At 38.6% G+C, this 27,624-nt stretch overlaps 2 protein-coding genes across 4 annotated transcripts; one reads left to right on the top strand and one right to left on the bottom strand.

The window, feature by feature from the left end:
* Positions 1 to 997: 997 nt before the first annotated feature.
* hapln2 (hyaluronan and proteoglycan link protein 2) lies at positions 998 to 27,514 on the top strand. 3 transcript variants are annotated; one of them, XM_055210236.2, is made up of 6 exons: positions 998 to 1,226; positions 1,371 to 1,730; positions 3,104 to 3,220; positions 3,598 to 3,780; positions 5,897 to 6,149; positions 26,506 to 27,514. In XM_055210236.2, exons 1-6 carry the CDS (start codon positions 1,133 to 1,135, stop codon positions 26,543 to 26,545), a joined length of 1,047 nt encoding a protein of 348 aa, XP_055066211.2. In that variant the 5' UTR covers positions 998 to 1,132; the 3' UTR covers positions 26,546 to 27,514. The 3 variants fall into 3 exon arrangements, with proteins under 3 accessions (XP_055066211.2, XP_055066210.2, XP_055066212.2); XM_055210235.2 differs by having other exon boundaries at positions 5,876 to 6,149; positions 26,506 to 27,513; XM_055210237.2 differs by lacking the exon at positions 26,506 to 27,514 and having other exon boundaries at positions 5,876 to 6,704.
* bcan (brevican) lies at positions 7,249 to 20,888 on the bottom strand. Its single transcript, XM_073872179.1, has 13 exons — positions 19,354 to 20,888; positions 18,804 to 19,181; positions 18,190 to 18,364; positions 17,963 to 18,090; positions 17,394 to 17,687; positions 16,273 to 17,244; positions 14,597 to 15,556; positions 13,392 to 13,499; positions 13,030 to 13,192; positions 10,969 to 11,047; positions 10,349 to 10,493; positions 10,087 to 10,269; positions 7,249 to 8,959 (listed from the first exon to the last, which is right to left on the bottom strand). Exons 1-13 carry the CDS (start codon positions 19,427 to 19,429, stop codon positions 8,835 to 8,837), a joined length of 3,786 nt encoding a protein of 1,261 aa, XP_073728280.1. The 5' UTR covers positions 19,430 to 20,888; the 3' UTR covers positions 7,249 to 8,834.
* Positions 27,515 to 27,624: the final 110 nt, after the last annotated feature.

A 27,624-nucleotide genomic window follows, 5' to 3' on the forward strand; every position in this document is an offset into this window, starting at 1 on the left:
TGGGTTTATTACATGAACATGAAGTTTTCTTTCCAATGCAATGTGAATATTTCCTTAGATGGAAAATATATATTTTTAACACTTTCAAAAATTATTATTTTAAATATAAAAAATGGCCAAAAATATATTAGTGAAAAATAGACTTTTGTAAACATATTCCAAAATATATTTAAAATTATATTTGAAAATATTTTTTTTTTGTTTTTGTATGGGTTGGGTCACCATTTAGTGACAAAGCTTTCTTTGTGCACCCATTTGGATTGTTTCTCTTCTTTAGTTGTGTAAACTGGTCAAATTTATATTTGGCTTAAACAGACTAGTCTAATTAGATTTTACTGTACCTTTACTTACCATGAAAATCTAAAAAGTATGTTCGAAGATGGTCAGAAATGCAGATTTCCACAAGTTCACAACGCATTTGTAATTTCAATGCCAACATGTTAAACAATTTCAACTTGTTTTTCTAAGTTATGTCAACATATCAAAAGTCAAATTTTAAAAGATGCGGTTGAATTGACTTGCATAATTTAAGTTGTTTGAACATTTTTTTTACATTCAGCGAACATAGCAAAGGATTTCCTTTTTACCTAATCAATCACAGCGCTCTTTTGTTAGATACACAAAGGAATAAAAACACAGAATGGCAGCGACATGCATATGATGTTTAGTTAATACTAATGCACAACAAAACATGTTTTACATTTTTGCATTTAGCAAATCATTTTATTCAAAGCAACCTACAGTGCATTCAAGGTATACACTTTATGTGCATTCATTGGGATTCAAATCCATGACCTTTGCACATGCTCTGAGTTACACCTGTAGCTTTTATAACCTCAATGCCTTTAATGACTATACCACAAAAACAAGAAACTGCCACCAACATCTGGTTTTAGGATCCATCTTGTATAGAGAAGAGTCACTGACAGGAACAATGAGACTCTGTGTGATTCTCATTAACATGTGGAGCAAAGAGTAGAAAAAGCTTGATCACACATTCAACACTGATCTGTGTGTCTCCCTATAGCAGCCACAACCTTATAAGAAAAAACCCATCATGGACGTCTTTTGTGGATCTCCTTGTTTTTAGCCTTTTACGTTGAAACTATAACCATCATGTTTATTTAGGAAAATGGTGAAGTACATCATGAACTACATAGCTCTCCTTGTGATTCCAGTCTGTTGTTTCTCTTGGACCTTTGCAAAATACCACCAACATCATCAAGGTAATGCCATCTTAAAAGTGAAATTGATAATAAAGACATCGGCTCATTTTGTGATTACAATACAAACATGACTTAAAAGCCATTTTGCTACATTTCTGCACACATTTCAATTATACATAAATTACACAATGTTGTTTTCTCTAGAGAAGGACAAAGAGCTGAAATACCTCTTGGAGCCTCCGGTATATGCTGAGGTCACAGCTCGTTGCGGACAAACGGTCATTTTGCCCTGTATGATGAAGATTAAACCAGCGCACTACAAAGTGAAGTGGACTAAGATTGAACCCCTCAGTCTGGGAGTGCAAAACATAGTGCTCATGACAAACGGACACGCGGATAAAAAGTATGGCTTACTCGGGCCTCGAGCTTCTCTTCTACGAGCACACAGCCTGGACGTTTCCCTTCGTCTTACAGACCTGGAGCTGGAGGATGATGGTAGCTATCAGTGCGAACTGATCAATGGCATTGAGGATGAAAATGTCATTGTTACTCTGAGAATTGAAGGTATGAAGACAGCAGCCAGTCAATGTAGTAACAGTAAGCAATATTCCTGTTTAACATTTTATGATGATCATTATAGGGTTTATATATTTACTTGCTGCCAGTTAAATGTTTATATGCCCTAAAGGTAAGTAGATGTGGATCTTTACGCTCACATAAACTCTTAACAATATGTGTATCACTAAAGCAATCCAGTACTGCAAGAATGTATTAACTTTATAGTTAGCATTTATTATTGTCTAAATTACATAACAGCTCATTTAAGCTACAGATGTAGGTTTTAAAGTATAAAATGTTAGATTCTTGGAAAATATTCTAGTGACTGTATACTGTAATTGCTGTCTGTGATGTTCTTGTTATCTTCTCATTTTATTATCCTATATGGAGGGTATGCACGTGACATCACCCTAGGCGATAGTGACTGCGGTTACGCCCACTAAGTGGCAAAAACTGAGCGACAACATTAGCATAGCGTAAAAACGCGTCTTAAATGGGAAAAGTAGTTGTGTGATCGACTGTGCTAACAGATTCAACAAAAATTTTGAGCGGTCTTTTCCACACTGCAAAAAAACATACAAAGGAGAAGTAAATCAGTAGCAGCCATATGTCAGGTATGTACAATTTTGGAATAAAAAAATCCTATAAAAATACAGTGTAATTGCAAAGTTTTGTCAGTGGGTCTTTATTAAAAAACATCCATTATGATGAGCCTTGTGTTCTACAAAGGTGTGATGGTTTAATAGTGTTATGTCATATATGTCAGGAAAAGCAATGTCTGGCCATATGCCAATGTCCACAGACTACTGGTTGTTTGGCAAGTTGTTAGGATTACTGTTAAGTCCGACTAAATTCAATTTAAGCTGATAATAGTCAGTTTTACTGGCGTTTTCGCAGCAGCCATTATGAAAACCAGCCATTTTGTTGAATGTTTGCCACTCAACAGTGCGAGCTCTGGCGTAGTCACGTGGAAAAGTGATGTCGTTGTATACCCTCTATTGTCATTATGATTTATGACTGTCAATATGTTTTAAAGCTTTTTGACTCCTAAAATCCATAGCCTTTACATAACAGTGCTAAATCCTAAATTGAGGGTTTTCAAACTGGGGTCCGGGGTCCCCCCAGAAAGTTGCAAGGGGTCCCTCGTAACTTTCAAGAGTAAAAAATACTGTGAAAAGTCTGTGTAGCTAATTATTTGAGTTTGTAAACAATTCGCTGTCTTTATAATATCACAATTAATATTTAAAGAACAGAGTTTAAATGTTTCTTAATAAAAAATATGGATATAAGGGGTCCCTCGCTAAGGTTCATCATATGAGGAGGGTCTGCCATCTAAAAACCTAAATAATGTTTTAAATGATACTGTCCATGTATTTCAGGGATTGTATTTCCCTACCAAAGCCACCATGGTCGGTACAGATTTACTTTCTTTGAGGCTAAAGATGCCTGTGCTGAGCAGGATGCAACACTTGCCACATACAAACAGCTTTATCGGGGTAAGAATGTAATGTTTACACCATGTTTATTTAGTTTAAAGATATTTTGGCGAGTTTAGTGAGCTTTTTCAGCCGTTACATTTACATTTAGTCATTTAGCAGACGCTTTTATCCAAAGCGACTTACAAAGATATGGAAACATTCAAGCGATTTGTCATAGGGAGGCAACAAGTTACAGGTTTACAGTTAGTTTTTTTTCCCCTTTGCACCTACTGTAAACTTGGTCACCACCATAGTTTTCCCAAGTAGATTTTAGGCTGTGTCTATGTAATCTGTGTGTGGCACTTTGTATAATTGCATGCATTCATTCTGATAGGAATATATAAATGGTATGAATTCAGATATAATCTGGATATATGCACGACCCTCTTTTACAGCCTGGACTGAAGGGTTGGACTGGTGTAATGCTGGATGGCTGAATGATGGAACTGTCCATTACCCAATCCTGTACCCACGACCGGCTTGTGGGGAAAGTCTCCTGCCAGGCATCCGGAGTTACGGGGCACGTCACAGGACAAGGGAACAATTTGATGCTTTCTGTTTCACATCTACAACTAAGGGTCAGTAAAATGGCTTTTAGAAAAAAAATTGACAAGGTATTTGTTCCAAAGGTCAGTTTAGCCCTTAACCAGATGGATAAAAAACACAGTTTGGAAGTAAACTTAAAGGGACATTCCACTTTTTAATGCTCATTTTCCAGCGAGTTAAACATTTAATTCTTAACGTTTTGGAATGTATTCAGCTGATCTCCGGGTCTGGCGCCAGCACTTCCAGCACAGCTCAGCATAATTCATTGAATCTGATTAGACCATTAGCATCGCGCTAAAAATTAACCAAAGAGTTTCAATATTTTTTCTATTTAAAACTTGACTCTTCTGTAGTTACATCTTGTACTAAGACCGACAGAAAATTAAAAGTTGCAATTTTCTAGACAGATATGGCTGGGAACTATACTCTCATTCTGGCAAAATAATCAAGGACTTTGCTGATGTAACATGGCTGCAGCAGGCGTAGTGATATTACGCACTGCCCGAAAATAGACCCCTGCCATTGAAAGTAACGCGATGTTTAGCGCGTTGCTAAGGTCTAATCAGATTCAATGTTAACCTACACTGTAAAAAAATTCCGTATAAATTACAATGTTATTGCAGCTGGGTTGCCGGTAACTTACCGCAGATCCACATCCATGTTATTTACTGGCAAGAGTTTGTTCAAAGTTAAAAACATTTTAAATATTAACAAGTCTTTATCTTTACAGAATAAAACCACACAACAACAGCCTCATGCAAAGCACTCTGGGAACCAGAAATCATCATCAACCTTTTTCTGTTTTTTGCTTCAGATTATGTTTCTCAGAATGCTTCGCTCGATGCTGTTTTTTAGTTTGACTCTGTAAAGACAAAGACTTGCAAATGTTTAATGTTCATTCAACTTTGAACAAAATGTTGCCAGTAAAAAACATAAATTTCAATCCACGGCAAGTTACCGGCAACCCAGCTGCAATTTCTACGGAATTTTTTTACAGTGTATGCTAAAAATGTCAGCGCCAGACACAGAGATCAGCTGAACGGTTTTTAAAGCGGTAAGAATCAAATGTTTAACTCTAGGGGAGCTGGAAAATCAGCATATTTTCAAAAAAGTGAAATGTCCCTTTAAGGCCAGGCGCATAACCGTGGCCAGGACCATGTCTGCAGAAATTGTCTATAATCTAAATAATTATAGATTTATAAACTGTTTTACATAAATATGCAAATATCAGGGACAAACTTTTTCATATGTCTAGATTTGTGACATCACCCGGATATGATGTCAAGGCTGATCGTAACACCGTGTCCCGAGTATACACGTTAAAAGGTACCTTTTCCAGGTTAATCTGAGTTTTTGTCCCAACCAGCAGTGTCGAGCATCTGTAAATTCTATTCCAGAAATGGTTCTGCGATGTCGCAGCTCTCACTTAATAAAAGATTTGCACATTTATGAATATTGATCATGAAACGTGGACGGGAAGAGACTGATAAGGCCTTTCTGTAATATAACAAATACCCCAAGCACAAGGAAAGCCATAAAAAGCGGGGGGGTCTCTGTGTGTGTGCTCCGCAGTTGCAGAGGAGAAAAAAACACGAAATGATTAAAAAGGTGCAAAGGTAACAAAAGCCTTGAAAAATGATATACGACACCTAGCCAAGAGATACCGATTCGCATGGGACTTATATTATCTCAGGACATCGGTATTGGGCGAAATATGATAGATTATTTTCCTGGAATTTATACAAATTAAAAACATGGTGGATTCACACAGGATTGTGATCACTGATGACCTCTGCAATTATTACAAATGCCTATAGAGGTCACCAGGTAATACTAATCCGTGCGAAAAGGGCTTTAGAAACACTGTTTCTGTTTACCCCCAACAACCGGAGAGAGACACACCCATTCAGTTCTGTTGCTTTTGTGTTTAAAAAAGACACAAGGGTCTGTTACTGTATATTACATCTTGTTGTACAGTAAAACTATCCATAAAACAAGACATTTTCTTTAAAAGAAAAACAACATATTTGTTTTCAGATTATACATATAACAAGAATGATACATTTTTAACCCGAATACTGCAAATGTAAAAACATACTTTGATTGTACCTTGTTTTGCTCTTCCAGGCTCTGTGTTCTACATTCCAGGCCCTCTGAATTTTATGGAGGCAGAACGTGCTTGCAGAAAGGAGGATGCCAGTCTAGCGAGGGTTGGCCAAGTCTACTCTTCTTGGAAGTTTGAGGCGCTGGACCGTTGTGATGGAGGCTGGCTGCAGGATGGCAGCGTACGGTTCCCCATCATAAATCCAAGAAAACGCTGTGGCGGGATTACAGAGCCAGGTGTTCGCAGCTTTGGCTTTCCCAGTAAAAGTTCCCGTCTTTACGGGGCTTACTGCTACAGGTAACTGGTGCAGGTTAACTTTTGCTACAGGTTTTATACAGCATACTGGCCTGAAAGTCACTTTGGGCTTACTGTACTGTCAACATTATGGGGAACAAAACAGATCACATCTCTGGGATGACATGTACAGCAATAGGTATTGTACTACTTTAGCAACATAAACAATTATGTAAACTAAAATAGTTTAACAATTATTTAAATGGATTTTAAGAAAACAGATCTGTTTAAAATTTCTGTATTATGTTATACCAAAATTTTGTTATATAGTAACGTATTTTTTTATGTTCTTTTTTCGTGCTATTGTCACGGAATTTCGTGTTTTTTCGTGATCGTGTGGCGAGTTCCTGTTTTCGTGTGGTTGTCGCGTGTTGGTTGCTCGAGTGTTTTGTCCTATTTTCTTACCATTGTCGCTTCGGTTTAGGGTTAGATTTACATAAAATGACATCCCTAACCAAACCCAACTCTAACCCTAACGCCAGGCGACATATAAAAAAAATAAATCAGAAAAAATAGTATTGATCAATATATAAAGTGACATTCTAATGCAAGCACCAAATCTAAACGAAGCGACAATGGTTTAAAAATAGGAAAAAAAACAGTCGAGTAACCAATACGTGATAATCACACGAAAACAGGAATTCGTTATACGATCACGAAAAAACACGAAATTTCGTGATAATGGCACGAAAAGAGAATAAAAAATAAAAAATGCGTGACTATATCACGAAACTTTGTGAGACTGGGTAGCAATATCATACACAAATGCAAGATTTTCGACAAAGATATTTATTTTAAAAATGAGTGGAAGGCTACTTTTAATTAATTGTTAGTTTTTTTCAATAACCATAGAAAATACAGTAATGTAAATGTTGTTTTGTGTGGGATCACATACTGAATATTTGTATTTTTATTTATTTTCGCATTGCCAATGACAAATATTGATGTGAATAAAATTATTAATGAGAAAACATGATATAGATTTAAATTTTAAGTTTTAAGCACTAACAGTCCTTTGTATCATTTACACATGCACGCTTTTAAAACTACAACAAAAAGCATAAAAAAATAATTTTGCCAAAACCTTTATTTTCAATTTAAAAAAAAATTACTTTACAATAAGGTTATATTAGTAAATGAATTAACTAACATGAGCAAACAATAAACAATATAGTTTTCACCTTGTTAATGTTAATAAATGTCAACACAGTTATTCATGTTAGTTAACGGTGCATTAATTAATGTTAATGATGCTTCAAGTGTATTAGTAAATGCCAAAATTAACATGAACAAAGAATAATAAATGCTGTAGAAGTATTGTTTATTGAAAGTTTATGTTAGCTAATGCATTAACTAATGGTTAACAAATACAACCCTATTGTAAAGTGTTACCAATTAACTTCACAAATATCAGTGACAACACTAATATTAGTTAGAATATTAACTACAGCTGTGTTAATCTAATTCATAAGCAGTGTTCAAAGATACACATAAATTACATCTGACTAAATTATTTTAAAAAATTCATTTTTTTCAAAGCACATTTTAACCTTTAAATGTGATTGCACTGATTGCTTAAAATGTAGTTCATATGATGTTTCTCGAGATTTCAAAAACTAAAATACTGTATGATTTTGTTAGTAATGCAGGAAACATGCTGTAGTAGTTGGTCTTAAATATTCATCCGCTACAGACCTGAATAACTGAGCACCATGTTGCAGAATTTCTGCTATAAAAAACCTCAAGTCTAGACTCAAATTGGGTGTAGCACCCACAAACATTTGTAAATTGCATAAGTATCTCCCTGGCTTCATAAAGCTTCATAAACACTGTGACATTAACACCCAAGGGTTGGGCTGTTGTGCCTTACCCAACTTGATTGACAGGCTTTACATTTGCTTACTCTACTTGTGATTTCAAGAAAAGTTAAAATGCACCTCTTGGCTCACGGTGTGACATTTTTATTTACTTAGAATAGCAAGCATAATAATATCCCTGCTTTTCAAGAATCTATAAAACCACAGTTTATAAACAAATGCTGGGTTACTGTTATTCCAAGCGTTCTTGAATTCAAGTTGAGTCTCGATTGGCAGATCACTTTAAGTGAGGAAAAACAAGATGCAGTAAATGTTTAAGGATGAATGAGTTATGCCGATGATGACTGACACATGTAGACACTATAGGGTTATAATGTAAAGCAACAACAGTGATTCAGACCAGCTGAGGTTAGACAGGAGATGGTTTATAGGTTTGTCTCATAATTTATTTTTTAAAAGAGAAAGAATAAAACAGGATGACATAAAACCTGCTGGCTGCTTGGGCACAAGTTTTGCAAGCTTTGTTTGGATGTTGCTTTTTATCAAAAGTGTGCAAAATGAAGGTTATAGTAAAACTGCATCTTAGAATTACAAAACATGTAATTCAGTGTCATGGTGTACACACAAAAAAAATGGAGTAGAAAAGAGATGAGGGGTATGATGAGAGGGGTATGATGAGCGTTAGTGCTTTTTCAGTCCTATTGTTCCTCGCATGTCCTGTTTTAGCCGTACCAGTGTAGATCCCATACATTATAATTGTGCTTATAAAGTATTTGCAAATACTATGTTGCTGTTATATAAGGAACATTGTGGGGAAGAAGAATGGAAAAAAATGAATGGAAATAAATGCTACTGTCAAATGCTACGCATTTTAAACGTTCCATTTTATATCTAAATACTCTGGTTTTGATTTTTGTGTCGTTGTATCTTCTATCACAATTTCCTTGTCACCAGCAGGCCAAGTTACCATTTCTCCATTCGAGTACGCAGGTCCCACTGTAAGCAAAATATGACACACAAAACCATGAGCCATTCAGGTACAAAATGTACTGTCTGTAATCACATCAAAATTAAGTAAATAAAGTAATATTTATATGACATAATCAACCTGACAACATTAAAGGAATAGTCCATTTTCTCAAAAGAAAAATCCAGATAATTTACTCCACCATGTCATCCAAAATGTTGATGTCTTTCTTTGTTCAGTCGAGAAGAAATGATGTTATTTGAGGAAAACATTCACGGATTTTTCTCATTTTATGGACTTTAATAGAGCCCAACACTTAATACTTAACTCAACACTTATAAACGATCCCAAACGAGGCATAAGGGTCTTATCTAGCGAAACAATTGTCATTTTTGACAAGAAAAATAAAAAATATGCTCTTTTAAACAACAACTTTTCCTCTATGTCCGGTCCAGCGGGACCTAACGTAAATGCGTAGTGACGTAGGGAGGTCACGTGTTACATATATAAAACGTACATTTGCAGACCATTTTAAACAATAAACTGACACAAAGACATTAATTAGTATCATTCGACATACAACAACGTCGGAACGGTCCTCTTTCAACACACTTGTAAACACTGGGGTGGAGTTTCGCATTCGTCCTCTGTGATCTCTTGACGTCATGACGTATTGCGTGAGGTCGCGCTGGCGCTTTCAGGACCGACCTAGACAAGAAATTGTGGTATAAAAGTGTATATTTGTTTTTTTTATTGTCAAAAACGACAATCACTTCGCCAGACAAGACCCCCATGCCTCGTTTTGGATCGTTCACAGTCCCTCGAAACTCCGTCGAAAAAACTGTTAAGTGTTGAGTTAAGTATTAAGTGTTGGGCTCTATTAAAGTCCATTAAAATGAGAAAATCTCTTCTGGACTGAACAAAGAAAGAAAACAACATTTTGGATGACATGGTGGTGAGTAAATTATCTGGATTTTTCTTTTAAGAAAATTGACTATTCCTTTAAGGTTCGCCAGCTTTTACTATTATTAAGGGTTAATAGAAAATACAGATCATTATAATACTCGCCAATTACCACTTTCTAGGTATTTTCAACTACTGACTTTTAATGATGATTACATTTGTTGTTCTTCCAGTCATCTGCTAGTAATCTCACCTGGTGTACATGTGATTCGAGGTTCCTCCCACTGTCCGTTGTTCTGACATGTGATAACAGGGTTCTGTCTCTGGGTGAAGCCTGGCTGGCAGTAGTAGCGCACCTGCGAATCTGTCCTGTATCTTAGTTGCCGTCGTCCGAACATCTTAGCGTGGCGCACAAAAGGGGGCTGACCACAGAAAGCTGCTGAAGAGAAACCAATTAATGATGAACCTTTTCCTCCACTGAAACCCAGTACCCCTGTAAAAGGTGATGTACCCACCAATGCCCTTCTTGCATGTATAGGAGAGCTGGTAGTTACAAGGGATATCACTCCAACGGCCATCTTCGTACCACACCATGACAACGCAGTCTTCCCCTGACAGAAAGTAGCTGTCTGGTTGTCCACGAAACCAATTTTCAAAAAGCTGAGACAGACAGGCAGAGAAATGAAGAGAAAAAAAAGCCATAGATAGTGATCTTTACAAAAAGCCAATGTAAGCCATATGTGCCTAATATTAATAGATGCTGAACAGAAAATGGTTACATGGTTGCTGTTTCATGCATTCTCAGAAATAAAGGTACAAAAGCTGGGGGGTAACCTTTTAAATAGTACACATTGGTACCTAAAGGGTTGCATATTAAAGTACATACAGGTACCTCATAGGTACATATCTGTACCTGAATGTTACATATTAGGACTTTTATAAAGGGTACTACCCCAGTGACAGCTTTTGTACCTGTTTTTTGAGAGTGTGGGAAAATGCCTGCATTTATATGTGCCAACACAAACTGGCAATAATCCTTACCCTTTGATTCACTTTAATGTTATTATGATTTGGAAAACTAATCCTTATCTTTGATGTAATATTTAAACTGGTAAGGTGACATTAGTAGACTTACCAACGGACTCCCATCTGACCAACGGAAATCTCCTTCGATGGTTTTGTCATTGAGACCCGTCCACTGATATTCCCTGTATTTATCTAAACAAAGTAAAAACAATAACCAGCACACACTGACAGCAAGACACAACACAGATTCTACACCCGGATACACCGTACAGTATACAACAGATATGCACAGGCCGTTTAACACCCAACCCGCATTTACTTGCATAACGTGATGGGATCAAAGTTATTCAACGTTTCAGTGATTGTACAGAATGCACGGCCTCTCAGGGAAATGTCAACAAACTATGTCCTTTTCTAAAATTCCTATATATACTGTTATGTAAATGTGCTTCATTGAATAAACCTGTTCCTGACTCTTCACCTGAAATTCAAACAACAGGATGCACAATCTATATGAATTGAAGTGCATTGAAATGCTCAGTATTGTTTGATGCTTTGACGTCATTTCTACTCAAACAGGAAGATAGGGTGCTGCACCGATAGCATTTTTTTGGCCCGATACCGATACTGATTTAAACAGACAACTTCTGGCCGATAACGATAATAAACTCTTGTATACAGTACAATACTATACAGTTGGTCTATTAGTTAGTTTATTTCTGCATTAAATTATTTTTACTGAACATGGATTGGATCTAATTAACATTCAACTGACCAACATAATAAGAGAGGCACAAATTAAGCTAAAACAAATATAATAAGACAGCATGACAACCTTCAAAGGTGGTTTTTGCTATTCAGCATTTATTTTATTAACAACATTAACTCATTTTTTACATGGATTTCTTAATGCAGTTAATTAATAAACAATTGGTATCGGCCTTTCTCGTGCTATTGCCGATATGCAGATGGTTTCTAATTCATCAAAAAATCGGCCGATAAATATCGGCGGGCGATACATCGGTGCATCACTAATCAAAATCTTGGAAAAATAAGCAGAATTCTCTGAAGCGCTCATTCGCGGGAAAGCTGCAGTCTCTTTTAAAGCTGCGGTAGGTAAGATATTTTTAATCATATTCGCAGAATTTAGGCTGTTTAAGGAAAAAATCTGCGCTTATAGAGCCTGTTATTTGGTTTGCAAAAATCCACCGCTCCCTGCAATCTGTTCCAATCAGCGCAGGCCGGTTCATCTGGTCCAATCAGCGCAGGGCTGTGTAAAATCTGCCTGTCAATCAGAGTTCCTGCACACGCCACAGATCCCCCCTCCCGCGCGTTATAATATCACATGCATCCGCCTGAAGTTCACAAGGCTGTCTGGATTGAACCCGGCGTGATGGCGGAGGGAACATTAACTAACAAACTTCCGATTCCTCGGTTAGCAACCATAGCTAGAAGAATAACCAAGGAAAACAAGAACACAAAGAAAGAAGGTGACCGTGCCCGTAATAAAACTAGGATCAACATCGGACCGGCATTTGAAAGGTGGAGAGATCTACGAGATTTTAAAGGGTTCAAACTGGATGCAGAGCGTGCCACATTTCTTATCAACAGGTAATTGTGCTTTATCAACCATTTATTGAATTTCTGAGTGTTATGCAAGTAATTTTGTCTAATCTAAGTATGTAAGTAATGCTTGCTAAGTATGCGTTCACAAAAATACTGGTGCACACGCACTGACAAGGACGAGCTCGAAGGGAGGTTGCTCGGTGGTAGTGTGGGAGGGGCATGAAAATTGTTGACATTCGAAATCATCCCAATCCTCCAGAGTTGGCTACCACTGCTTTATCTTTCAAATACGCCCTACAACCTGAATAGATGCTTGTGATTGTGTTATAGGCGGGGCCATGCTCACTGACTCTAGTGCATCATCGAGCCACCGCTTTAGCCCCGCCCAAATAACCCTGAACACAGAAACGTGGAAAAATGTGTAATTCCACAATTCAGGACTGCATAGTTCACAGTCTTTACACGTTTCAGCAATACAGTTCTACATTTATAATGTGTTTAGAAACAATCCACCAAATAGATCACCAAATGTTGGCATCATGTAATAACAAGTCAAGCTGCTCTGATAGTTATTCGAAAGCCACTTCTAGGAATCTTACAGAACTTATCATTAATGTACTCTTGTTCCTCGGGTGACATAATAGAGACCAGGTGCCCTCCAGACATCCGACAGTGCTGTTCAGCCACCTCCCATTTCTGCCGTTTGGTGAAATGTTTGTAACAGAACCCTTGAAACTTTTCCCAGCCTGGTTCACAGTGTTCTAGATCTGACAAGAACCATGCATTTTTGACATTCACATACATCTCTTACAACCTAAAGAGTTTAATGCAACTTTGCAGTAGCATACACAAAAACAGTATTGTCATTTAGTTTTGTATTGCAATCATGAAGACCAATTTAGAATAATCATATTGAGACACTACATGTATAATATTAAATTATTGATGACTAGTCCAGAAACTCACCTGTCTGGCAGAAGTCTCCTCCATAGGTGGGTAGACAGAGACAGCTATTACCAGTTACACTCTCCACACAGGTGCCTCCATTTTTACAAGGGTTCTCAATACATTCGTCTGAAAAACAGGTTGTTATAGATGACTTAAAATACAGCACATTTGCATTTGGACATAAAGCATGATCACATTGGCCAGAAGAGGGTGCTACCTTACAGCAAAAACTTTTAAATAGAGGAAATGTTTGGTTAATTCCTGTCTGTATAAAACCGTGCCGTAACATGCCAACTGTACTGTATATCGACAAAACATTGCTTTTCTTTGTATTTGTGGTGTTATCAGTTGCCAGCCATCATGGCCCCACTAAACCAACTCCTCCTGCATGCATCACTGAAAGTATTTATTGTGATAGGGGTTACATTCTGAAACTTGCCAGTCTGCAATGAAGCCTGACAGAAATCATAATCGGTTGATACAGATAAGTGCATGTCAGTCACAAAGTTTCTATGATAAAAAGCAAGAGATAGCGCCCTCTCTTGAGATCATACTGTATGTTCAAGTATGTGTATGTTGATCCAGTAGATGGCACTACTAGATTTCTTTCAGGCACTAAAAAAGTTCACCTAAATATGCTTGCTAAGTCTCATGACAAAACATGCATATTACATAGTTACGAGACATAGGCGGCATAATGATCGCTAAATAAACTAAAAATATGAATAGTTTCTCTCACAAACATATCGTTTCACTTCAGAAGACATTCAATGCAGTCATATGGATTATTTTAATGATGGATGTATGTGCTGTTTGGAGATATAAGAAGATAACAATATCATTTTAATTGTTTGCTTATGTTCAACTGAAGAAAGGAAGTCATATTCAACTGCGATCTCATGAGAGAGACTTTTGCCGTTTCTCAATCCGAAGGCTGCAGCGTCCGGAGGTCGCATTAGGATGCATACGTCATCAAGACTGTCGTATTTCAAAATTATTAACAATTATAAAGTTGACTATTATTAACAGTTAATCATAAATTGTTGTAATATGCTTATGACTTGCGAATATAATGCTCAGTTAACTTAAATAAACCAGGCTTGATGACGTATGCAGCAGCCTGCATGTGCGACCTCAACAGGTTGCAGCCTTTGGATTGAGAAACAGCCTTTATTTAGGTTAACTATTTATTTTTCCATATTCTAAAACTAAGATTTGTTTACCTGAAATGTAGCCAGTCCTAACTAACATCCTCTGCGTTGGTCTGGGAGGTGGCGTAACAGGCTCAGATGTGGTTTTTACATCATTTTCATCTACCATATTGTTTGTGCATGCTCTAGTCATGCGGTCCTCATCATCACCTTCACGGTCAGGTGACTTGGTGGGTGAAGTTTGGTTTGGCTGTTCTTCGGTGAAGGCATCAGAGTAGGATTCACCTAAGCTGCTGTTGTCTTCTGTTGTAAGTGGGACATCCCCACTAAATTCCACTTCTTCTCTGGACTCCACCGGCTTTGTAAAAGTTACAGTCTTCCAGTCAGGTGTCTGTGTAACAGCAGGCAGCAATGTTACTTCCATAACCATAGGTGGTCCTACAGTACTGGCCCGATTATCATCATCAGCAGCAGCATTTGTATCGTTAATGTCGAAATTGGGGGTTGTGATTAAAAATGGATGCTCAGTAACAGAGGACCAATTTTCTGAAGACTGTCCTGCTTCTGAGGACTGCTCTTCATGACTGCCATTCACATTTAAAGTAAAAGTCGAATTGTTAGGTATGGTGGATGTGGTATTAAAGTGGATGGGTTCTTCTCCAAGGCCCTCGTGCTCCACCTTCTTCATGTCCTCCTTTCCAGTCCCTAAGACAGACAGGGTTTGGTTTTCAGAGAAAAACTCATTTATATCCTCTGGAGAATTCACTTCTAACTGTACAGGTCCTTGTGTGGTTGCCGTGCCCAGTAGGTGAGGAATAGGTGTGGTCAACGTTGTGACTGTCAGGTTATCATCATAATCGCCGGAGCCTTCGAATGTTTCTGGTTCATTCACACTACTAAGTTTTGTGCTAACAGTAATGTGATCTCTGAAATGATCATCTGCACCGAGAGACAAAGGAACAGTAAAAGTCCTTTCACCATCATCTTCAGAACTATTCTGATGCTCTGCATCTTCATGTTGGGATTTAAAACCTGTCAATGTACAAATTAAACACAATTTTTTTTATTTAGGGACACAGCAGGTATGGTATTTCTTCAGCCACATGTGCCACATTTCGGTATATTGACTGTTCTTTCACTACAGTGCGCCTATAACCATTCCCATCAAAATGCTTTTCAACGATAAGATTATGAAGATATTGAGAGAGTTCTTTGCTTTTACCCATCATGAAGGCTTTCCTGTGTGCCTCCCGGGTAATGAGAAGCCTTTATAGGCCATAAATTAGGACTAAAGCAGCTGATATCAATTAGTACTGATAGGGGGCAGGGTTTCTCTCTCAATACTGACAGATTTTATGTGATCTCCTGGCTTTCTATTCATTTTGCACCTTGTTCTCTTCATGTGTTCAATACTTATTCCGTGTCATTTCACTTTATTTATTATGACTCAACTTTTATACTTAAATGTTCTGATTCTTTGTATAAATTCAATATTTGGCTTGATGGCTACATCTGGTGGAAATTTTGTGTCAATATCCCACGTAGAAATCCCTTTACTAATAAAAATGCTCATGTGTCAAATACTTATTTTGCCGCTGTACATAAATATGACACCTGTGATATCCATCTTAATGTTTCATAATCTAACCTTGAGATAGGATGATTTTATGTAAAGATGACTTTAGCTGGGTTTTAACAGGCAGGGTCATGAATTATTACATCATACAAACAGACTTTGCTGTACTTACTCAGGCTAGTACTGCTCAGATGTGTTATTGGGAGGCTCTCTTTCAAAGTCTCAGATGTAGATGCTCCATGTAGGGGCATCAGATGTTCTGCCTCTTCTGTAGATGCCACAGTAAAAGCCTCACCTGAACCTTCCAGCATATCTGCATCGCTAGATGTGCTTACTGAGGTGGACTGAGTGCTATAAGAAAACCTCAGGTCTTCATCTGACTCTGTGGCTTCTGTGATATCCCCCTCATTTTCCTCTAGTGTAGCATTGTGCTCTTCCTCAGGAAGGAAAGTTGAAGGAGCTACGAGGAGTTCTTGAGTTGTGGTGTGATTGCTTGAGTCATTATATACCATTGTTGTCCCCTCAGTGGTCATGTTGGTCTCTGTATTTGTATGATCTTCATTTTCATCCTCCAGGTTAGTGTCTGGCATGGGTTGGAAATGTTTGGAGCCATCTATCTCCTCGGGTGTAGGGGAGGATAGATCTGTTACTTCAGGCTGGACCTGTGTAGGTGAAATTGGCTCCCCTGGCTCTAAGCCGGTGTCGGGCATTGGTTGGTAGTGACTATGATTGCTGCTCCTCACAACATCTGGTTCTCTCTCATTCAAGGTTTGATTTTGATCTGTGTAGATCTCTGGCACAAATTCTGCATTGATGGGATTGGCATCCACTTTCTTCCAGATGACCTCAGTGGAGTCCTGATCTCTTGTGCTGGGAGGGCTGGTGAAATCTGGACTGGGGCTAGCAGTGAAATCATCAGGAGGGCTTGAGGTATGACTGTGTTCCTCAGGTTCCTTCGAAGTCTGTGTGCCGTGAATGGGGAAGGACTCAACGGCACCCAGAGCCTCAGATTCAGATTTTTGGATGACCTGATCTACACTGTACTCCTCATGCGGTTCAGCTAAAGTCACAATATGCTGGTCTTTGTCTTCTGGTTCTGTGGCCATATAGTCTATTGGTGGGACTGTCTGATAGTTGCTATTACCTGTAGAGGAAAAGCATAACAGACACATATATTATACATTTTGTCATTACACACATAGTCTGTTTGAATGTGAACAATATAACACTTGGTAGATGCTTTATTTCAATTACAAGATTTTCAATACACATGTCACCTGGGGCTCTTTATACCTCTAAAGCAGTAGGCATCATGGAGAGTATGTGGTTCGGGGAAGCCTGTCTGATTGCTAAAACGATAAACGGTCTTGACACCAGGCTCAGTGCCCCCACAACGTTCACGAGGGGTCACGATAGGGTAGCGAACACTTCCGTCGGCAAGCCAGCCTGGACTGCAGTGGTTCAGACCATCGTTCCATGCAGCATATAGCTGGCCGGTGGTCGCTAACTGAGCTCCCTGTTGCTCACAGTATGCCTTAGCTTCTGCCAAGGTGAAGCGCTGTGGGTTCGATCCATGGAACACCTCCCCTAAAACAGGTTTCATTTAAAATCAGAAAACTGACATCCTCAACATAACTACTAACAAATCAAAAGAACAAATAATGGCACCACCATTTGATTTTTTTGCACAGTTATTAACCAAAATAAAGTTCCAGCAACTCATCATTAGTCAAGATTTAAAATAGTCAAATTTTAATTTTAATTTTAATGCAATTTGCCGATTTGATTCTACTTAAGAATTTCAGTTTTTTTATATATAGTGTACTGTTAGGAATTTGGAGTTCATAAATAAATCAGCTTACCGTGAATGTTTTCCACATAGCAATACACGTCAAAGAGTTCATCAGCATCCATCGTGCCATAGTTTCTAACACCTGGTAGTCCATCCATGTCTCCAAAACAGCCCTCTCGAGGCATCTGGATTGGGTATCTAAAAATATGCAACAGAGAAACACCTCCAATAAATTATTATGGCCGATTTCAAAGGTTACTTATCAACAGCAGTAGCACATGCAGTTAATCCACTCACCTAACAGAGCGATCTGAAAGCCACCCGGCATCACACTGCTCATAGCCACTGTAATAGGCAGCCAGCAGCTGCTCGGGAGAGGCAATCTGAGCTCCAATGTGCTTACATGCATCTTTGGCCTCATTAAAAGTAAAGGCATAGCGACTAGAGGTGTGGCGGTAGAGGAAGACGACACCTGAAAACAAAGAATGTCTTACAACAAAGTTTTAATTATTTTTAAGGGACAAACAGTAGGATTTTCCCCATCTAGTGGTGAAATTGTATTTGCATTCAAACGAACAGTGCTCTCTAGCGCCTTGCTTTTCCAAATGCGTGTTGCAACTATGGTAGCCGTTAATGTAATGTAATCACTGATTTCCTTCAGCGGGTTCACGTGTTCTGAACGAAAACGCGTTGCGGTAGGCTAGTGCTTTTTTGTCTCTCTCTGCGATTATAGTTTTTCAATAATGGCAAACGACATGGAAGCCTTCTTGGACTTACCCGTTCAATGTAAATAAAGCGAAGAAATTCTAAGCTTACAAAATCTTAAAAAACTACATATTGTCCCTTTAATTTCTAGAGTAGGGTTCAATCTAACATTGTGTTATGGATCATGAATTCAAAACAATGATCACCTTTAACTTTCACCTGAGCCAGGTCATTAGCATCCTCCAATCCGTGCTGGACTTCACAGCGGTAGAAGCCTGTATCGTTGTGAATCAGGCCATCCAGTCTGAGGGTGAGATCATTCGAAGCAGCAGCGTAATTCAGAAGCGACGCCCTGTCTTTATAAATCTCACTCACCTTTACCCTCTCCCCACGAGCCACTAGGATCTCTATGTCTTTGTTTGATGAAATAAAGCTCCATTTTACTCGTGGCTGGGTAAGTACGGCATGCCGCCCCAAAGAGGGCGTACGGGGCAGAGACACCAGGCAGGGCAAAATCAGGGAACCCCCCAAAATGGCAGACACAGGGAAGCTATCAGGAATGGTCACTTGTAGAGCTGTATCATCTGAGGAAGAGATATTAATCATTTAGAAACTAAAAAAAGATAGATGTTGCACACTATACTATTCCTGTTCCCTTAACTTTTCTGCCCTCTCCAAATATACAGTAAAAACATAAATTAAAGCTATGTGTGAACTCAACCGTATCTGTCAATTATCCCATCCCATGAGACACACCTGAGGCAGGACTGGGGACAGCAGAAGACAACAGTATAAAGAGGCAGATGGCACGCAGCAGTAGATGGAGGAACATCACGGATCTGAGACGAGGAGGCAAGACTTTAAAAAGACAAAGAGACAAGAATATAGTTTTGTGGATTATATAAAAACCAAATGAAGTTTATTTTCTTAAGTGTAGCACAAGCAATGTATCTAATTCATGTCGTTTAATTTAACTACATTCTGTTTCAGTGGACGTTCATGAATATTCATGGGGGAAATGACACACTGCCTTGTGTGAGAAAGTGGGGAAAAGGAGAGAAAGTTCTTTGTGCTTTTGGTGCTGCCAGATTGTATGAATTCTCACTGCATAACATTTTCTAAGAAAATTGTATGATTTCATTCCCTTCTGCTGGTTGAAAAACTTGGCTTTGAATATTAAAGTGTCAAAATTATAATGTGTGCAAAATAACTTTTTGTCTTTGAAGGCAAATAGTTTATGATTGGCTTTGCATGTTCACAACCCTTTTTAATTTCGAGGTTACTAGAGGGTTTGCTGGAGAAGGGGGATTTGGCAACCCTTTAATTCCAGCTGGCATGATTTAGATCTTTGGAGTCTTTGGGAGCTCTTGTATGTGCTTAGAATTCAGACGATTCACCGAACAGACCAACTATCATGAGCATCTCTTGACCAGTACATCCATCTCGACTTGTGTTATCTTTATGCACCTGTCTCCACACACCCTTTAAACCACACAGGCTGCACAATATAAGCTGTGTTTAGCTAAACGCCTTCCGTGAAAGGAAATGTTTTTTAGTGAGTCGATGGTGAGACAAGCAGAAATAAATGAATAAAAGACCACCTGCTAGATTTACTGAAATACTGTTTGTTAAGACTGAATGAACTGTATAGTCATGCCTCCGAGGAAGAGCCAGAAAAGCTCACTAGACATAACACTGGTGCATACACGCTTGCAGTAACTTGACAAATCGTAAAAAAATTTATAATATAACCCCAAAAATAAAGACCTAAAAAGGTTTCAGCAACCACACACAAGCAATGTTAAATGTTCAGGTAGGAATGCAGACAACATTTAAATAAAAAAAAGAAGGAAATTGAAGTTGATTACATCAATTTAAAATGAGAACATATCATTGACTTGTAGTTATTTTAATGACAGGATGTTTAAGATAAGGGCTGTTTAGGTTTATAATTGTTACTTTTCTCTGTTTACACAAAATCTTTTACAACCAACCAGATGTAAAATTAAAGACTCCACCCTCATTACTGATGTCTAATGTTAATCATATGGAGCACAGGGCAATGGAGTGGAAATTTACCTATTCAGTGTGAGTTGCTTTAAACAACCAGACAGAGATTTATGTACAATTGAAGTGAAGTTTTACTTTGGTGAATAATGAATCCATCTTTTATGGGATCTAAAGCTCGGTTTAATGCATAATACAGGCTTCTGTCTGGGGAATCGCACCGCATTTCTTATTGACTTTGAACAATATATAACTTTTAATGTCCCATTATCAAGTACCTAGTAGTTATGATTTTTGCTTTAACCACTATAAAAACAGCAGCATTTTTGTGTCTGTTAGGACATGTAGCTAAGCAGCAGTTCCACACATCCTTGATGTAACCTTTTTCACTGTTGTTAAAAAAATGCTAAAGATAAATTCCTTTAAGTTATCTGATTCAGAAATCTAATAGAAATTGTTTACTGTAAGTGCAAGACAGAAACTAAAAAGACCAAAAAAATCATGGCACAAGAGCCACAGACACTTGAGAAGGAAGTTCTGATGCTATGGTGCATTTTTAAGTGACGCAGAGTAATAGGCACATTGAAATGGAACATGACCGGAATAGAAAGAAAAGAGAGGAAGGAAAAAGAAAACGGCATGAATTAGTTGACCTAAATTTGGGTAAATGAATGAAAGTTACTACAACTGTTGAGACAGTACTTCCTCAAAAAGTGCTCTTGGACTTTAATCTTTATTTTCAGTTAAGGTAAGAAGCAAAGAATGTTTGTGTCTACACTTTAAAAAGTGAAAGTTTGAATAACTTCAAAAATACTTTAATTGGTAACCACTTCAATTTCTATTTAATTTTTAAGGTGTTACCAATTGAAGGGATGGCTGAACTTTTGTTTTTCCACCTGTATATGTAAGAAATTATGACAGCGGGCCATTGACCTACTTGAATACAATGCACACCCAAGGTAGCCTGGGTTTCCCCATGCTGCCTTGCGCGCAAATTTATTCACGCTGCAAGTCTAGCATGAAAACCATGGCCCAAATTTTCACCTGAAATAGGGAACCAATCACAGAACGGGGAGGGGGCAGCAAGACAATGACGACGTCTATGCGACACACCAATTGGCTATAAGCTACGTACAGACGCATTTGATAGACATTCATAGCACCCAATAAACATCATAGGGAACCAGTCACAGAACGGGGAGGGGGCAGCAAGACAATGACGATGTCTATGCGACACACCAATTGGCTATAAGCTACGTACAGACGCATTTGGTAGACATTCATAGCACCCAATAAATGGCATAGGGAACCAATCACAGAATGGGGAGGGGGCAGCAAGACGATGATGACATCTATGCGACACACCGATCGGCTATGAGCTATGTACAGACGCATTTAATAGACATTCATAACACCCAATAAACGGCATAGTGAACCAATCACAGAACGGGGGGGGGGGGAGCAAGACAATGACGACCTCTATGCGACACACCAATTGGCTATAAGCTACGTACAGACGCATTTGATAGACATTCATAGCACCCAATAAACATCATAGGGAACCAATCACAAAATGGGGAGGGGGCAGCAAGACGATAACGACATCTATGTGACACACCGATCGGCTATGAGCTATGTACAGACGCATTTGATAGACATTCATAGCACCCAATAAACATCATAGGGAACCAATCACAGAATGGGGAGGGGGCAGCAAGACAATGACAATGTCTATGCACACCGATGGGCTATGAGCTACGTACAGACGCATTTGATAGACATTCATAGCACCCAACAAACGGCATATGGAACCAATCACAGAACAGGGAGGGGGCAGCAAGACAATGACGATGTCTATGCGACACACCAATTGGCTATAAGCTACGTACAGACGCATTTGATAGACATTCAAAGCACCCAATAAACGGCATAGGGAACCAATCACAGAATGGGGAGGGGGCAGCAAGACGATAACGACATCTATGTGACACACCGATCGGCTATGAGCTACGTACAGACGCATTTGATAGACATTCATAGCACCCAACAAACGGCATAAGGAACCAATCACAGAACAGGGAGGGGGCAGCAAGACAATGACGATGTCTCTGCGACACACCAATTGGCTATAAGCTACGTACAGACGCATTTGATAGACATTCAAAGCACCCAATAAACGGCATAGGGAACCAATCACAGAATGGGGAGGGGGCAGCAAGACGATAACGACATCTATGTGACACACCGATCGGCTATGAGCTATGTACAGACGCATTTGATAGACATTCATAGCACCCAATAAACATCATAGGGAACCAATCACAGAATGGGGAGGGGGCAGCAAGACAATGACAATGTCTATGCACACCAATCGGCTATGAGCTACGTACAGACGCATTTGATAGACATTCATAGCACCCAATAAACGGAATAGTGAACCAATCACAGAACGGGGAGGGGGCAGCAAGACAATGACGACGTCTATGCGACACACCAATTGGCTATAAGCTACGTACAGACGCATTTGATAGACATTCATAGCACCCAATAAACAGCATAAGGAACCAATCACAGAATGGGGAGGGGGCAGCAAGACAATGACGATGTCTATGCACACCAATCGGCTATGAGCTACGTACAGACGCATTTGATAGACATTCATAGCACCCAATAAACGGAATAGTGAACCAATCACAGAACGGGGAGGGGGCAGCAAGACAATGACGACGTCTATGCGACACACCAATTGGCTATAAGCTACGTACAGACGCATTTGATAGACATTCATAGCACCCAATAAACAGCATAAGGAACCAATCACAGAATGGGGAGGGGGCAGCAAGACAATGACGATGTCTATGCACACCAATCGGCTATGAGCTACGTACAGACGCATTTGATAGACATTCATAGCACCCAATAAACGGAATAGTGAACCAATCACAGAACGGGGAGGGGGCAGCAAGACAATGACGACGTCTATGCGACACACCAATTGGCTATAAGCTACGTACAGACGCATAAGATAGACATTCATAGCACCCAATAAACAGCATAAGGAACCAATCACAGAATGGGGAGGAGGCAGCAAGACAATGACGATGTCTATGCACACCAATCGGCTATGAGCTACGTACAGACGCATTTGATAGACATTCATAGCACCCAATAAACATCATAGGGAACCAATCACAGAATGGGGAGGGGGCAGCAAGACAATGACGATGTCTATGCAACACACCAATTGGCCATAAGCTACGTACAGACGCATTTGGTACACATTCAAAGCACCCAATAAATGGCATAGAGAACCAATCACAGTATGGGGAGGGAGCAGCAAGACACTGACGACGTCTATGCGACACACCAATTGGCTATAAGCTACATACAGACGTATTTGGTAGACATTCGTAGCGCCCAATAAACGGCTCTGGGCATTCGTAAACCACGCCTCAAATAAGAGAAAATTAACATGTGGTTCTTATACCACGTCTGATTCTCTAAGAGACTGGTCTGGTGTTAGCCAGGCTACACCCAAGGTGGTAATTCATCAACTGGTCGCTAAAGACTGGCTCCAAAAAAGTCAATAGATCCCCCAAGTTAAAATGCATTTACAGCAGAAATAAATGTGCTAACAGCCCGGTATGACAACTGTGAGTGGGGTAAATTATTTTGTAACTCATCCTTTTAAATTATACTAAGCCTTAAAGTTCTGCATTAAAAAGGGCGTGGCCACTTGAGTGACCGGTGAACTGCCACTGCTGTCACTAGAATCGAGTTAGGAGGGCTTGGTTTCAGCAACCAGCCACTTCAGCTTCATCCATGCACGTCAGCCTCTTTACCCATGTTCGATTATCTGCAAGTGATGTGCGATGACATGATGCCAAGATGGCGACAACAGGCCCCGCAAACTATTGGCTTAAAAAAACTCACAAACCTATGGGTGACGTTACGGACACTACGGCCATATTTTTTAGAGTCTATGGTTTTACAAAAAAATAATCAACATCTCTTTGGTCATTTCTCAACCAATCCGAATAAAGCATTCAACATTCGCCCGTGGTATAATCTAAACAGGCTACCACGTTGGAGACCCCTGATCTAAACTAATAACCACCCCACACCTTTTGCAGCTTTGTACAGTCTTTTTGTTCAATGTGTGCTGCATGTATCTGCACAGCTAGATTTGTTCCTCATGTATCTTGTATTCTGCTAATCTTGGGTGAATTACCAACAGAAGCAACCACATTTCCATAAGCCACGAGTAAAGCCAGATTGCCGTGAGGGCAAATGTGGAGGACAGGGCCCAGCAACCTCAAGAGTGCTTATGCATGCAACTTTACAGACGCCTGCTGTCTGGTATACAAAATGACTTCACCTGAGGAAACAGCTGGGAAGTGAGGTCAACGCAGGCTGAGTAGGACAATGGAATAAGAAGCAGGGAGGACATTACTGAAATGATGCCTTGATTCTACAGGATGAATATGAATCGGACATGAGTATTTTAGTCTTGGGAAAAAAATTACTTTACTAAAAAAATTTCACTACATTCTAAAGCATAGAATCATACTGTGTATTCCTTTTATATTGCATATTAAAACTGATTTAATACCTAGTTACATAAAAGTTGTGTACTTTTACTTTTCTTGAGTACTAGTACGAAAGTACTTTTTACTTAAGTAAAAAAATTACTAGATGTTTAATGTACTTAAATATTAAATATAATATTTATTTATGTTTGCTTTTGACTTGCCACATTATAGAGCCATGGTAAACCTTTAGATGGTAAACCTTTAGAAAGGTTCTTATTTGTTTTTACTAATGTAAATTTTAATTCAGATTCATTTTAAAAAGATTAAAGATTTTAGTTAGAAATTACTTATGTTTTTGTGATCTGAATTACTGCTGCAACAAACTGTATTGGTACATATCAAATTAATATTAATTTAAACAAAATAAATATTTTTAAAAATGTTTCAGCGATTCATTTCACAAAAATTTCAATCTTTAACATGAGCTTACTTGGTCAATATTAAAGATATCCAAGTTATATTGTCAAAGAATCTTATTAAAGGGGACATTTCACAAGACGTTCTTAAGATATCAAATAAATCTTTAGTGTCGTCAGAGTACGTATGTGAAGTTTTAGCTCAAAATATCCCACATATAATTTATTATAACATGTTAAATTGCCACTCTTTAGATGTGAGCTAAAATGTGCCGTTTTTGGTGTGTCCTTTTAAATACAAATGCACTAAAAGGCAGTGTCGTGGTTGGATAGTTTGGATAGTGCAGATTAAGGGGCGGTATATCCCCTTCTGACATCACAGGGGGGCAAAATTTCAATTACCTATTTTTCACAGGCTTGCAGAGAATGGTTTACCAAAACTAAGTTACTGGGTTGTTCTTTTTTACATTTTCTAGGTTGATAAAAGCACTGGGGACTCAATAACAGCACTTAAACATGAGAATAAATCATAATATGTCTCCTTTAACACTGTCGGATGATTTTATATAGAAAACCAAAAATCATATAATCTTTACAAGTTTACATACAGTTTTACAAAAACATTTAACATTATGTGATGTATGTTAGGAACCACATCATGCACAAAAAAACGTATGTGGATGACATGGACAAGTGCTTAATTGTTTTTTTTAATGGTTAACTGAGATGCACTGTTCAGAAGAACAGATTCAAAGAAATGGACTTCCCAACTAGTCTCAGACCATTAAAGAAAGTATACAAGCAGATAAAGCTTTCCCACACAAAAACACACATACATCACTCCATGTGGTATGCAGCTCTGTTAAGCATTTTCCCTTTGCCAACTTGTAATTTAGTTTTTCTTGTCTATCAGCTCAGCCATGGACACTACAATTCTCTTTCTTTTCTCCCAGAGCCACACCCACCCTTCTAACCTCGCATAAGTCAGTGTAACTTTGTCCATCACCTGGGCAACCAGCACTGCCTCCAGAAACACAGATTGACCGGTACTGAGAGAGAAAGAGAGCGAGAGAGAACTGCAGAGGTCTGTCTGAGGTGTTATTAAGCTGTGGTAGATCTGGTTCATGTGGTGTAAACTGACTAAGCATGCAGTCATTCTCTGAGCTCTATAAGAACCTAAAGGATACAAATCTGCACGAAGCTTCAAAACTCTTCAAAACTAAACCAGGCAGAAAAAGCATAACCTACAGAACATGAAACACATCCCTGAATTTGCTTAAAGGCTGATTAAACTTCATTTAGCTTAAACCGCATTGCTCTATACCAGTTTTGGTCACATGTATTTTTGCACAAAGTCTATGTTCCTGACCTTAACATATCATCAAATTTAGAAGAAGCATTAAAATAAATCAAATTTATGAAAGGTAGCCATAACTATTTAATCAAACCCTATCTTACTGACATTTCCTTTCTCTGTATCATGATTGTCTCATTTCTCTTCACACTGGAGTCATTGAAAATTGTCATGACTGCTGCACAGTTAAATTAGGTCAGATATGCCCTGCAGGAATTCATGTGTTTAAACTATAGACTTTTGGACAGGTGATTGAAACTCCGAACACCTAGTTAATTTGTGAGAAATTGCCAAATTATCATATTGAATCACAATGGACAGCCAATTTAATGAATACGAGTTTTTACAGACATAATGGCATTAAAGATAAGCATTTCTAATCATATAGCTGCTAATCAAACACCCCCACATATGTACTCCAGCTATATGGAAACAAGACGCTGTGATTTCTGTATATCTGGTGACCAAAGTGGAATTCTGCAGTCAATAAAATGTTGTAATTTCACAGATGAAAACACAGTTCAGACTCCAAGTTAATGTCTCAACAGAAATAAGGTTGACTCACATAAGCACAGGAATATTTGCAGACATAAACCAAACAAAAACTCGTGAATCCTGCCTCTTTTTCGTACGCTACAGTTAGCACCTGGATTTCTGCTTAGATTGTTCCACAAAGCAAAATCATCACGCAGGTGTGTGGCAGACCTCTCATATGTTT

This window comes from Misgurnus anguillicaudatus, chromosome 10, assembly GCF_027580225.2.
Source record: "Misgurnus anguillicaudatus chromosome 10, ASM2758022v2, whole genome shotgun sequence".
Taxonomy (NCBI): Eukaryota; Metazoa; Chordata; class Actinopteri; order Cypriniformes; family Cobitidae; genus Misgurnus; species Misgurnus anguillicaudatus.